The 13,196-nt window shown below is 38.2% G+C and overlaps 6 protein-coding genes across 10 annotated transcripts; 5 read left to right on the forward strand and 1 right to left on the reverse strand.

Annotated features, from left to right (window-relative positions):
* Positions 1–24: 24 nt before the first annotated feature.
* On the reverse strand, positions 25–2,581 carry LOC100142431 (katanin p60 ATPase-containing subunit A-like 1). Of its 2 annotated transcripts, none has more exons than XM_008195239.3 (6): positions 2,436–2,581; positions 2,073–2,285; positions 1,801–2,024; positions 1,346–1,752; positions 1,121–1,299; positions 25–1,067 (listed from the first exon to the last, which is right to left on the reverse strand). In XM_008195239.3, exons 2-6 carry the CDS (start codon positions 2,247–2,249, stop codon positions 486–488), a joined length of 1,569 nt encoding a protein of 522 aa, XP_008193461.1. In that variant the 5' UTR covers positions 2,250–2,285; positions 2,436–2,581; the 3' UTR covers positions 25–485. The 2 variants fall into 2 exon arrangements, with proteins under 2 accessions (XP_008193461.1, XP_008193460.1); XM_008195238.3 differs by having other exon boundaries at positions 2,371–2,568.
* A 253-nt stretch (positions 2,582–2,834) lies between these two features.
* LOC100142228 (RNA pseudouridylate synthase domain-containing protein 1) lies at positions 2,835–3,933 on the forward strand. The gene is made up of 4 exons (XM_001814258.4): positions 2,835–3,116; positions 3,162–3,405; positions 3,453–3,717; positions 3,762–3,933. Exons 1-4 carry the CDS (start codon positions 2,940–2,942, stop codon positions 3,898–3,900), a joined length of 825 nt encoding a protein of 274 aa, XP_001814310.1. The 5' UTR covers positions 2,835–2,939; the 3' UTR covers positions 3,901–3,933.
* A 33-nt stretch (positions 3,934–3,966) lies between these two features.
* Positions 3,967–5,403, forward strand: jagn (jagunal). The gene is made up of 4 exons (XM_001814285.4): positions 3,967–4,150; positions 4,249–4,390; positions 4,442–4,666; positions 4,715–5,403. The coding sequence occupies exons 1-4, from the start codon at positions 4,059–4,061 to the stop codon at positions 4,835–4,837; spliced, it is 582 nt and encodes a 193-aa protein (XP_001814337.1). The 5' UTR covers positions 3,967–4,058; the 3' UTR covers positions 4,838–5,403.
* A 742-nt stretch (positions 5,404–6,145) lies between these two features.
* Positions 6,146–9,905, forward strand: hrm (hermes). The gene is made up of 4 exons (XM_001814309.4): positions 6,146–6,980; positions 7,451–7,687; positions 7,731–7,857; positions 8,109–9,905. The coding sequence occupies exons 1-4, from the start codon at positions 6,821–6,823 to the stop codon at positions 9,523–9,525; spliced, it is 1,941 nt and encodes a 646-aa protein (XP_001814361.1). The 5' UTR covers positions 6,146–6,820; the 3' UTR covers positions 9,526–9,905.
* A 287-nt stretch (positions 9,906–10,192) lies between these two features.
* On the forward strand, positions 10,193–10,977 carry LOC100141604 (UPF0547 protein C16orf87 homolog). Its single transcript, XM_001814334.4, has 3 exons — positions 10,193–10,380; positions 10,425–10,592; positions 10,637–10,977. Exons 1-3 carry the CDS (start codon positions 10,345–10,347, stop codon positions 10,841–10,843), a joined length of 411 nt encoding a protein of 136 aa, XP_001814386.1. The 5' UTR covers positions 10,193–10,344; the 3' UTR covers positions 10,844–10,977.
* Positions 10,978–11,039: 62 nt separating this feature from the next.
* LOC100142292 (uncharacterized protein) lies at positions 11,040–13,193 on the forward strand. Of its 4 annotated transcripts, none has more exons than XM_064359300.1 (5): positions 11,040–11,543; positions 11,580–12,038; positions 12,090–12,281; positions 12,329–12,496; positions 12,546–13,193. In XM_064359300.1, the coding sequence occupies exons 2-5, from the start codon at positions 11,598–11,600 to the stop codon at positions 13,113–13,115; spliced, it is 1,371 nt and encodes a 456-aa protein (XP_064215370.1). In that variant the 5' UTR covers positions 11,040–11,543; positions 11,580–11,597; the 3' UTR covers positions 13,116–13,193. The 4 variants fall into 4 exon arrangements, with proteins under 4 accessions (XP_064215370.1, XP_015833071.2, XP_064215369.1 ...); XM_015977585.2 differs by having other exon boundaries at positions 11,591–12,038; XM_064359299.1 differs by having other exon boundaries at positions 11,040–11,534.
* The last annotated feature ends 3 nt before the right edge of the window (positions 13,194–13,196 follow it).

Raw genomic sequence — 13,196 nt, forward strand, 5'->3', positions numbered from 1 at the left:
ACACACCAGGAAATAAAAAAAGACTTGCTTTAAATGTATTATTTATTTTGTCAATTTATACAAAAAATTGTTAAAACGATTCATTACACTGTCTCTTATACCAAACATTTTTACGAACTTAATAAAACAACTGAACCACTCAAAATTATGGCATTACTTGAATTAATTGTTAGAACATCAGGTATCATATTATCATAATATATACAGTACAAATCAATTGACCATTAACCAGATAAACATGATCTAAGATATACATAAATACAAAATCCGTGATACAATGGCAATTTACAATTCGATAAAGTGCAAAACTTTGTAGCTAATTCATAAATCTACTGTTTGTTACTTGAAATTAATACTTCCAATAATAAAATTTAGATAAGCATAAAAAGTATTAAATAACTGTAAAGATAAAATTCGTGTAAATATAAACTGTAAAGCATTATAATATCACACAATGAATCAAACCGTGTTCTGTCAATGAGCTATCATGATGATCCAAACTCATTCATCCACTTCTCATACTTGTCCAGATCGTCCTTTGAAACGCTTTTATTATTTTTAAGTAAGGCCTCCTCGAAATCTCTATTAGTGACAGGCAAATCAAGTTCTTCCTTCGGCAACTGTTTGATCTGGTCAGGTTTCAAGCCATAAATTTTGCGCCTCATGGACATCATAGATGCATCCCTACACACATTTGTTATATCAGCGCCTGAAAAACCGTCCAACTTTTCCGCAATGTCGCTCAAATTCACATCAGGATCCAACTTAACTTCGCGCAAGTTTATCTTAAGTAATGCTTCACGACCTTCTTGAGTCGGCAATGGAATATATATGCGTTTTTCTAAACGTCTCCGAAGAGCCTCGTCTATGTCCCACGGAAAGTTAGTAGCCGCAAGGACCATAACAACTTTTCCCGGTTCATCATTATTGGCAGTAATGCCATCCATCTGCACCAAAAGCTCGGATTTGACGCGTCTGGACGCCTCATGCTCAGATTCTGAACCTCTGCGAGAGCAGAGAGAGTCTATTTCGTCTATAAATATAGTACTTGGGGCATAAAACCTAGCCTAAGACGACGAGGTAAAATAAAAACTGTAGTAACAAAGTGGTTGATACAAACCATTTCAAACAACAGTCTGACCATTTTCTCTGATTCACCTCTGTACTTTGATGTGAGAGTGGATGAAGATACATTAAAGAAAGTCGTGCTGCACTCAGTAGCCACCGCTTTAGCCAACATTGTTTTGCCCGTTCCGGGCGGGCCCACCATTAAAACACCTTTCCACGGTCTCCTTATACCTGTGGAAAAATAATACTTTCGAATATTTCTTACAACCGAGTTTACCTTTAAAAAACTCAGGCATCCACATTGGAAGAACTACAGCCTCTTCCAGTAGTCTTTTAGCTTCATGCAAGTCGGCAATATCATCCCAACGAATGTTGGGGTTTTTTTGGACGATATCTCGCTCCAAGACGTCGGCTAGTTCTCGTTCCATTCCGTGACACTCGAATTTCTTCTCTTCCTCAGACTCGGCCTTATCATTCTTTTCATTATTGTCCACATCTTTATCCTTGTCCGGTTTTCCTTCCGGATTCCTTTCTGATTTAGAAGACGAAGGTCTGTCCTCTTTCTTTCCAGTTTTGATCGGTCTCACGTCAGACCTTCGCGCAGTGTTTGAAGAGCTGGCTCTGGCTCCCTTCTTAGGTTCATTCTTTTTCACATTAGACAATCGAGGTTTTGAGAAACTGTTCCTAAAATATTTACTAGGAGCTTGTTTAAACGAACAGTACAACCCAAACCTCTGCATAAAACCGTGATCTACAGGAGTTGGTGGCGGCCAAACGTCGGGATCATGAGGAGCCCCGAAAGTATCTTCCTGGAGATCAAGGCTATCATGAACCGGCTCATCTCTCAACCTTCTTGCACCAAGAGGGACTTCAACGTTAGTCTCCAAACGCAGCGTTTGCAACATCGATTTCAACACTTTTATCTCATTGTATTCAGAAGCAACTTTTTTTTGAACCTACGAAAGAATAATAAAGCTAGTGCTGAATCCCCAGTCTTGTTTTACTTGTTGCCACTTATTTTTGCGTAAGGGTTCGGGTATCATGAGAATTAAGCGACTAATCATCTGGATGGACCCTTCATAATAAACCTCTGCACTTTCGTAATTGCCAAGCATTGCCATTTCTCGTGCCAGAGTAACATTATCACATATTTCCTTAACAGTAACAACCATCACTACCATACCTGTATCAAGTCGATTTTTTTTTATAAATGTTATCTGAAAAAGACAAAGCGTAGGGAATGAAACAAAACTGGAACCAATAACACACATGTACACTTTCATTTATCAAAAATCAACTTACTCCAGTCAGACCTATTTCTTACTCTATATTTAATGCGAGCACATAGAAAATTAAATAATTCTTACATTATGTTCCCACAAAAGCCCTGTTTTTGATTTTTTGATTAAAATATCATTTGACTTGAAATAGACGTTTGACGTTTGACTTTGACAACTGGAGTTCCACCATTTTATTTTGGGACATTGCTAACAGAAAATTCAAACAGGAAAATAGAAAATAAACATAATTAGTAATAATGAAATAAGGTAGTTTTTATTATTTCTTTTTTGAGTTAATCATTTAAAACTATACAGTTTATCGAAAAAAAAATGTAACTAGTTTTATAATTCGTTCTGCGCAAACGCTTGTCGCAAATTAATAAAATCACTAGTAACTAGGCGCTGGTTTTAAAATACTGTTTTGTTATAATATCCTTGGAATTTGTTAATAAAACCCACATTTCGCATTTATTTATCTATAAAAATTTCCAAAAAAAAATTTTAAAGGTGCCACTGCTACCATTTTTTTCGTCCAAATAACTGGGAAGTTACTAAAATTGGTGGTGGAACTGCATAGTTAACCTAATTTAAATGTCACATTTGAAATTGTGTTTATTAATACAAAAAATTTGGAAGTCAGTGTATAAAAGTCTCACTGACTTGTTTGCTAACAACTACAAAAACACAACAATTGTGCACAGAAGCGCCAATTTTATAATCATCGATAAAGCCTACGATTTGAAAATTAACAGCAACAACAGAAATGAAGTAAGCGAAGAAAAAGGTAAACAAGTAACCCTGGTTTCATTCCAGGAGACAGTTCAAACCTTCATGAAAAAAAATCTTCCCTACTTGGCCTCAAATCAGCTACATCACGAGTACTATTTTATGCACAGATTGGATTATTCCACGAGTGGCCTAATGTGTGTTCCAGTTCACAAAAAAGCGTGTCAAGTGGCATCTCAAGCAATCCAACAACGCAAGTGCAAAAAATACTACATTGCTTTAGTACGGGGTTATCTGTCTTCAAATTTACTTGACCTCAATTTTCCAATAGGTACACGTACTGTAAGGCTTGCGGGGTTTTTGATGGGTGGATTTCAGGCAGGGACAATAGCATTACAGACATAGAAAAAATGTGTGTAACACATGACAGTAACTCGAGAAGTGCTAGAACGCTAATTGTGGTTCTGGAAAACGGACTTTTTGAAAACTACCCAAGCAGTAAGGTTTTAATAAGGCCTATAACAGGTCGTAGGCACCAAATTAGGGTCCATTGTGCACACATAGGCCACACGATTGTGGGCGACTACACGTACAGTAACAAAAAAGACACTACGCCGGAACGGATGTACCTCCACTCGTTGAGGTATTTTTGGGGCGTGTTGATCAATATTTCAAATGTTTTTACAGATTAGTCATTCCCAACAAAATTGAAGACATTAACGTCCAAACCAGCGACCCGTTTAGTGAAAAGGGGGCAAAATGCTGGAAGCCGGTGTTCCGTTTGTGTGATTTGAGTCGCGCATTTGAGATTATCGACGAGTTATAACGATAATTTTTGAAATAAATGTTACATTTGTGATGTTAGTGTTTTTGTTTGTTGCGGTTGGTAGCGGAACTCACTGTTCTCCTTGAGCTGGCTCCGCGATGGAGAAAGATTAAATTTATTATTAGGTTATTTGCTGCTGAATGTGTAAATAGTGAATAATGGCTACAAAGGGGCTGTATTACACGCCTCCGGGGACGGACGGCACAGACCACGCTTTCAGGCAGCGAGTGGCACCCCAGTATGCTTTAAGGTAAAAATATTCTAACCTAAAATGTAGCCATGCCAACATATTTGACAATATGCCAATTTTAAAAATTGTTGAATAAAAGCTAATGAGGATTGTTTTAGTGCTTTAAATAAATCGAGACTCAAGTATTGTATATTCTTTCACTACCTGCTGTTTTTCGCAATGCTGGCGAAACTATCGGCTGACATCCTAGACAAATTAGATATATTCATTTTAGAAATTGAAGAACTTAGCATTCCTCAGGTAGACGTCTGATTGACTCTTTTGCTCTGTGTGTACACGGATTCGTTGCAGCCTCTTTGGTGGGAATACATTTGGTGCGTTAGTTTGCTGCTCTCTTTCTTGGGTTTAACCGCAATTAAGGAAAACCGGGTTTCGTTAATGAAACAGTACGTGGCGGGGTTGTGTCTTTTTGGGTTTTTGCCATTGTTCTATGCCATTATTTACTATTTTGGGGATGTATGGACTTATCTTACTTCAGACGATGAGGACGAATTAGAAGAAATTCACATTTGGCAAGTACGTATGTAAAAGTCAAAAAAACAGGAGAACAGCTGTTGTTTCCAGGGCTACCCTTATGGATTGTTGTGGTATGCATTTATTTTATTGGCTCTTCAAGTCCACATGTTTTCTGTTTACTTTGCTTGGAAGTTGATAACTGCCTGGTCGAAAGGCACTAAAAAGTCTTAAATACTTGACAATCTCAGTCAATTGAAAAAGACAATGTTTCATCAGTTCAGATTGTTACAAATACACTTGTGTTCATGTTGTCTGTTTTACAGTGAAATCACTCTAAATGGAAAGTTTATTTTTGTTGCAAAAGCTTGTGTATCCTTAGAATAAAAGTGAAACTTCGTTTTTGTTAAGAAAATGTATGATTATTGATTAAGTAATGCTTGTTACATTGTTTCATTTGCATAGGTATATGTATGTAAATGTAGTAGGAAAAAGAGCAAATACACTGTCTTTTGTATAGAATATATTATATCAAACGCGACTTTGATAGCACCTTCTACAAATAACTCGACTTTTTGATTGTATATACAGTTGTCTTTTTATATGAATATTGTACGGAAGTAACTAATTGCAATAAAAAAAGACTTGGTGTAACATGAATTTTGAATGGTTTGGAGATTTCACTGTATTTTGTTCAATACATTTCATTGTTCTTGATTTTGTAAATTTTGGAAGTAAGTATTTATGGAAAGATGTGATTGTTGCAATATTTTCCTAATAATAAATATATTTTTAAATTATCGTATTTTTTTAATGGAAAAACACCGCTGTCAATAATTACTCAACAAATATTTAAGCGTCAATTTGAACCTGACATTCCTCAAAACACACCAATATATTATATAAATAAAACGACACTTCCCAAATATCCTTATTTTGTCATTTTATCTAATCAAGATGAAGCCCACAAGAGTCAGACAGCAAGGTTACATCACACTTATTCATGCCCAATCCGAAAATATCCCTAGCTCGCTCTAATTATTTTTCTGAATTAATTGCTTTTCAAATGGCCCGGTTCAAGGGAACCTAAACTAAAACATTCACCTCTGAACTTTTTTCTCCATTATGTAAATCGACTGTCAATGACCCCGCTTTTGACTTCAACTGCCAATTCCGAATTTTTTACGAATCATTCATCAAATTAACGCGAGGCGTTTCCAACCTTGACTAATTTTTGCTGAATTTGAAAAAGTTATTCAAGTTGACACATTTTCTATTTACAAGAACATACGCTAAGCCATTAATTAACACTGTTTGTCTCCACTAAATAAATATATTTGCATTAGATAGATTTAAAATATTACGAAATGAGTTTTTTATTTCAAACCGTAATGTCGGGTTTGACGAATGGAATGTGCAACTTGCAATAACAATAATGATAAAAAGTCAGCCACAGAAAAAATGTGTGGTGGCTTTGTACTTGAGAGATAATTGTTGATTAATCTTTGTGGTGGTTTTGGGGTCCAGTTATTGCTGCGGGCGTCCGAAAATGACGTAATAAAATAGTAATGCGGCAGATTGATAATTTTTCATGCCAGTTGATTAAAAACGTAACTGGAACATGTTGGTTTGTTAGATAAGTGATTGAATTGAAGGGTACAAGGGCTAAAAATCGCGGTCATAGAAAGGAAACTAAAAGAGGTGTATTAGATAGAAATGTGTCAGTTGTTTAGTGTTTTATGAGAGTTGGTTGATAAACAGAATAATTACTGGCGATGTATGCGATGTTAATTCGTAATTAAAGCATTTGGTGCGAGCGAAAATCGTGCGTCGGTGTGGTTTGTCCGATAAGTATGATAAATCAAATCTTGTGATTGAAAACATCGCGATAACTAGTGTATGTTGAATGCTCTCAGAATCGCGCAAGGTAATATTAATGAGAGCATTGTGTAACATAAAATAAATAATCCAATTGTGTCCTTCATTCCATGTGTGCATAATCGGAATTCAGTTATCTCCGCAAAAACTGAATGGCCACCAGTCTGTGTTCGGATTGCCTCAAATTTTTTTCTTTTCAATTGAATTCCAGTCGTGTTAATGATAAGTTTTTATCGGGTAAATCATCAGCTGTTCGCATACCGTTTTAGACTTTCAGGCACGTGTTCGTGCTAAGCGATCAGTGTTGTTTCGTGTTTTCTCTTAAACATATAACAAAAAATGTCCAGCGACAATAAGCAAGTGAACATTGATGTGCAAGAACCTTTGCTTGAACACTCCGGGAAAAAACCGGCAACGCAAATAGAAAATTTGCCGAAAAATGACGCCGAAACCAACAATAAACACAAGTCGAGCGATATGGAAAGAAAACGCACAAAAAGTAAGTTATCGCAAATTTTCAAATTATCCGTGCTCGATGCTAATTTTCCACTCAAGTTCAATGTTACCAGCTGCATAAATTAACCTAGATCGGATTTCAGCCGATTAAACTTTTATTATCCCAACCAATATCGTAAAAAATCAAACAAATAACACAATATTCAATAAACTCGCGCAAACTAGTTTCATCCAGAGAGGACATAACAACAATCTAAAACATTAGAAACACAGCTATTTTTATCATGTACATAATGCACCCCTTTGTAATCAAATTCCGTCACCCGACAAACATCTCCCGCAAGAACAAAGAACCGAATCACCATCTTTCCGCGTCACGTCATCACTTCGAATCAAACTTGGCGCCAAATTTGTTATCGATTATTCAAAACTCGCACTCAAAATGGCCTGATAAGCATCGTTATCAGATTGTTAAACCTCGGGCAGGCGATAAAACTGATTGATTCAAATCAGGTGTGGCGATAATTGCTGAAAAGGATGAGAAAAAAATGGACAAGTGGAAGCTGGTACCACCCGACGGTGGATGGGGTTGGCTAGTACTTTTCGGCTCAACTCTAGTCAACGTCTTGGTGCCAGGTACAGTAAAGTCTTTCGGCGTCTTAAAAGTCGAATTCGAGGACGCCCTCAATGCTACGCCCGACGATGCAGCCTGGGTGGCAGCCATCTGCTACTTCCTCTACAGCTCTCTAGGTATACCTACCAAGCCCCAAAACGCCGCTAATTCAGCTTCCAGGCCCCTTGTCCAGCATCCTCTCAGTCAAGTACTCCTACCGAACGGTCACCCTAATCGGAGGCACCTTCGCAGCCGCCGGCATGATCCTCAGCTTCTTTGCGAACTCGGTGGCCTATCTCTGCATCAGGTACTAAAATATTTAAAGATCACACTATTTTACAGTATTTCTGTTGCCTCAGATCTTTTCCTGTTGTTAATCTTTAAAAAAAAAATTGTTGGATGTTGATTTCAAAACAACCATTAGATTGTTTCTATCATTAACTCGAGCTGATTATGGGCGTCAGGTCAGGTCAGGTCCAAGAGTATATAGAATCAACTGTTAAATTTGCGGCAACAGCCAACGGTGAAATTTTGTAACCCAGTGTTGTTTCGTTCCAGTTACGGCGTCTTGGTTGGGACGGGTGCCGGTCTTTCGTTCCCCCCGACAGTCTATATCGTGACTAGTTATTTTGTGAGACTTCGGGGCCTAGCGAACGGCCTGTGCATATCAGGGTCGGCTCTCGGTTCGATTATTCTCCCCCCAGTGCTTGACCTCCTGTTGGGGATCTACGGGTACAGGGGCGCCGTTTTGCTCATGGGGGGAGTGACGTTGAACGTGTGGGTGGCCGCACTGTTCTACGACCCCGTGGAAAAGCACATGAAGAAGGTCCCCATCGAGCCGAAAGACTCCGAGTCGGAGGAAGCAAGTCCTTTGAAGCCAAAATTCGTGATCAGCACCGAAGACAGCATGGCGTCTTTGCAGCACATCCCACACAACGACTCGTTTTTGGAAAACTTGGACATCTCATCGAACAACTTCAACAGGAGTGTTTCAAGCGCCGCCATGCAGAATTTCAAGGCGCCGACCAGCCGCGAGCGGAAAATCAGTATGCCCACTGGTCGCAACGAGCTAATGAAAGCGGGCACGGGTTCTCGTACCAACATGAATAGTTCTTCGGCCTTGCACGCGGTGCCGGAAAGCGGCAATGGGGCCATGCAGTCGCAAGGCCGCTTGACGAGCTCGAGGCGAATCCGGGTTCCGAAGCGGAGCCCCTCGACTAGTTCCTTCCAGTACGTTAGTACTCCCTACCATGGGAGTACCCTGACGCTCCAACCGGAGACATTCGCCAGTTCGTTCAGTCTCAAATCGGTTAAGAAAACCGACGGGAAGGAACCCCCAGTTAAGAAGAACAAATTTTTCGATATTTCGCTCCTGAAAGACCCGCTCTATTTGGTCATCCTGATATCAAACGCCACAAATGCCGTCAGCTACACCAACTTCATTATCCTCCTCCCGTCGTTCGCCAAAGAGTTGGGGTACAACATGACAATGGGGGCGCTGCTCCTTTCAATTGTCTCGGCTCTGGACCTTGTGGGTAGGATCGGAGGGTCGGCTTTATCCGACTTGCATTTGTGTCCAAAAGCCGCGTATTTCATCGGTGGGCTTTTGGTGTCCGGCATTTCGCTCGGCATCATGCCATTTTTCACCGGCTATGGCATGATCAGTTTCTTTTGTGCCGTCTTTGGCCTGGCGTCTGGTATTTACGTGGGGGTCACCGCAGTGATAATGGCCGATATGTTAGGCGAGGAACGGTTGCAATCAACTTACGGCATATCTCTGTTTGTTAATGGCATTTTACAATTAGTGGGCCCTCCCCTTTGTGGCATCTGGTTCGAGCAAACCAAGTCCTTCGTATCATTGTTTTGTATCTTAGGTGTCATTCTTGTCGTTGGTGCCTCGATTTGGGTCTTCGTCCCCTTTATACGAAAGCCTCGGTCCGAGGACAGTGATGATGATGATGAAGATTCATCATAGTTTCAATTAATTGATTTCTTTATGTTTGTGTGTTTTTTTAGTGCGTTATTGTCGTTCCCTCTTTTTGCTAGGAATGATAGTTAGCAAGTATTTAGTTTATTTTTATTAGGTACAATACGTTATTACATCGGTCAGGACACATTCCAGCTCAATCTTTTACTGACTCTTGATCTGTGTAGAGGTCTTCCTGACGATATTTTTGAAAACAAAGAAAATTTCAAACTGAACAACTATCCATATCAAAGAAGGTGCTGTCAAGTCGAGTATTTGTATTTTTATATTGTTATTTATACGAAGTGTAGGATTTCAACTTACTTACATTGTGATATAAACTTATTAAACGTCCTCTGTAGGTTACCGAAAATAAAATTACAAACTAACAGCTTTTTTATTGAAACCCGACACTCTTCCGTTGAAATATATCAAGTTTCTTATCACTGGCACGTAATTGCAGCGGTTATATCAATTCAACCGCCAAGTAATTTTTTAAGTGGCAACCTTGTTACAAAAACCCTAGCCCCAGTTTAGAAATGGGCATTTAACTGACTTTGCGTCTCGTAATTACTAATTAATCATAACGTAACGTCATAAAGAAATAAAACGAAAATATTTATTGCGTAAAGTTATTGTTATCATTATTATTGCATTGAATTATTTCGTTTAGTGAGGTTTCTCGCTGAGGTTGGCTGTGGTGTCACTTGACAGCTAAACCAAACGTCAGAACAAAGGATAAAAATAAAAATTAATCAAAATAGATTATTTCCAAATGCTATGCTAGTTCCCGTTAAAATGCCCCTCAGTAATGTAACATAAAATAAAATGATAGCAAAAAACTGCCCAAAGTGCGATCAACAGGTAACCCCCAACTCGGCCCTGCTTGTGATGAGACGTTTTGTTAGGTACCTGTGGCTTGTAAGGCCTGCCCATGTGGCCACTCGTTCTTTAATTCGCGGAGGACTGCCCGCGTGCTGTCCCCAGGGGCAGATATCCGCAGACGCACCCAAAGAGTTAGGCGAGAGAAACCAAATTATTACGATGCGTTAGAGTATGATAAACAAATCAGGAAGGTAAATGTTTGGTGCGGTTTTGCAAAATTGTAATTGTTTTTAAGATCAAAACTCGGAACAGTGAGTGCGAGAATGACGACGAAGGCGGCAAAAAAGACCCGAGCAAAATTAAACGGAAAAAAGTCAAGAAGGAAGAGGATGAAGATGATGACGTTATCACTAATCTTTCAGCCGAAAAGCAGGTGCAATGCTCCATTATCCTGGAGGAACTGAACAGGAAAATGCAGATGGTTACGTGGAAACCAACATAGTTTTTCGGATCTCAAGCGAGCTGTACATTGTTTAGGTTCTAGAAATTCATACCGTTTTTATTGTTACAAATCAATATTTAGTAAAATAATTTATTGTAGTGATCCAATGTATAATAAATGAATGAGAAACAAAATGCTTCATTCGCTCTCACTATCAAATTCCTCGAAACCATTTGGGCGATTTTTAACAGGGTTTAAATCTAAGTCAGTTGGTCCAGTTATCGATTCTTTTTTCTCCGTAATTTCGTTTTTTTGGGGCGAATCTTCGTCTGTTTTACGTGCACGTTTAGCTAAATCACTCAAATTCATCCATTCGACATCGGTTTGCATTATTTCTCTGTTAAGAGCAGTACTGTATTTGGCTATTTTGCCTTTCATCTTCAATAGGTCCACAAATTCTTTCCTCGTTTGTTCGTACAAACTCATTTTGCGAGGTTATGGCAGCAAGGAAAATAAATTCGTATTAAAATACATTTTCCGTAACCTAGCACAAGTAAGGTCGTATTGTGTAAATGTAGCAAGAACAAGATATCTGTTTGTTGTTAATTTAATATGTTTTATTTCCGTTTATTAAACAAGGGTATTGGATGGCATTTGACAGCTCATGTCACTTTGACAGAGGGAGTATTCCTAACCTTCTTCTCTGTTCAAATTACAAGAGCTTTTAAGTTGAATTCGAGGTGTTGATTCGGTATGATAAGTAAATAAATCAAATACGATTATAACGTACTCTTAGTTGTTTTGTAGCTTCGCAATGGCGTGTTTTTGGTTCAGCCAAAACGACACCCGAATTGAAATACCCAACACGGAGGAAATTAACAATATTACTTATTACAAAATTGTTGTCACTGTCGGAGAGATTAAATGGCACGTCCTTCATCGCTACAGCGAGTTTTTCGATTTACATAATCAGCTGGTTACTGATCATGGAGTCTCAAAGGACATTTTGCCCTCAAAGAAAGTTATCAGGAACAAGTGCCCCGTTTTTATCGAAAATCGAAGGAAAGGCCTCGAAGAGTATTGCCAGAAAATTCTGAGCTACTTGAAGCGCACTATGCCGAGGATATTCATCGAATTTTTCAATTTTCACATTTACGATATCTTTTTTCTGCTCCAAAATTTGGCCTTGAGGTTCTTTCTGGAAGGAGATATTTTATTATCTTCAAGTAAAAGTTACACACTTACGCCGTTAGAAGTATCAAGTCCCACAATAATAACACTTTGTTGTTTCATTGCTACTTTTTAGCTTCATGCTGTAAGCGAATGTTTGAAAAAACCGTTTCCGCCCATTGAAAACACTGATAGTAGATACGACTTTACCCATGTTTTGGACCTCTATTCACAGTTAAAGGTGCTAACAATTAATGGAAGTGGCACTCCGTATCTTAACAGTAATATTATTCCAAACCAACTACCGTTTGAATTAGCTTCGTTTAAGGTAAATTTGTGTGTAGGTTTTAACTCCCGTGTTAATATATTTTCCAGGAATTGACGTCGTTAGTTCTAGTCAAAGTGTCTTTGGATAAAATCACCTCTCTAGGCAACTTACGTAGTACCTTGCAAAAACTTTATGTCCATAACACAAATATGAGTAATATTAGTCAAATCTTACAATGTGATGTTTTACATAAGTGCACTCTAGACACGAACCAAGTAATTGGTTTTTACGATCAATTCTTGTGAATTAATTGTTTTGTTTTAGATTTGGACCAATGTTACTGTAGTAAACCTGACAAATAATAATTTAATAGAGATAGATAAAACGATAAGTCTAGTGCCTAACTTGAAGACATTAATTTTAGATTCAAATAAAATATCGTGTATTTCGGGCCTGGCCGAATTATCGAATCTATCACATTTAAGTTTATCAAATAACTTAATTTCGATGTGTAACCAGCTACATACAAAAATTGGAAACATATTAACTTTAAATTTATCCCAAAATAGTATTTCTTCGTTAAAGGGTTTTCGGAAACTGTACTCTTTAGTGACTTTAGATTTAAGTTGCAATAAAATCGACGATATCGACGAGATTACTTATTTAGGGGATTTACCATGTTTAGAAAATTTGGTCTTAACAGGTAATTGCGTAGCTACCACAATTGATTATAGGATTAAGGTGCTAGAACACTTCAAAGACAGAGCCAAAGATATTTGTTTAGATAATGAAAAGCCGACTCAGAGTGAATTGGACAAGGTTTCCGTTCTGCGTGCCCTGAGGATCGTCAAGGAGGGAAAAGCGCCAGACTTGACAAACTATGCCTACATTTAACCAAAATTTGGTTCAATTATCATACTCTGTAATTGGTATTTTATATTTTTATGTGTACAATAAATGGAATAAACACGATCA

This window comes from Tribolium castaneum, chromosome 10, assembly GCF_031307605.1.
Source record: "Tribolium castaneum strain GA2 chromosome 10, icTriCast1.1, whole genome shotgun sequence".
NCBI classification, from domain to species: Eukaryota; Metazoa; Arthropoda; class Insecta; order Coleoptera; family Tenebrionidae; genus Tribolium; species Tribolium castaneum.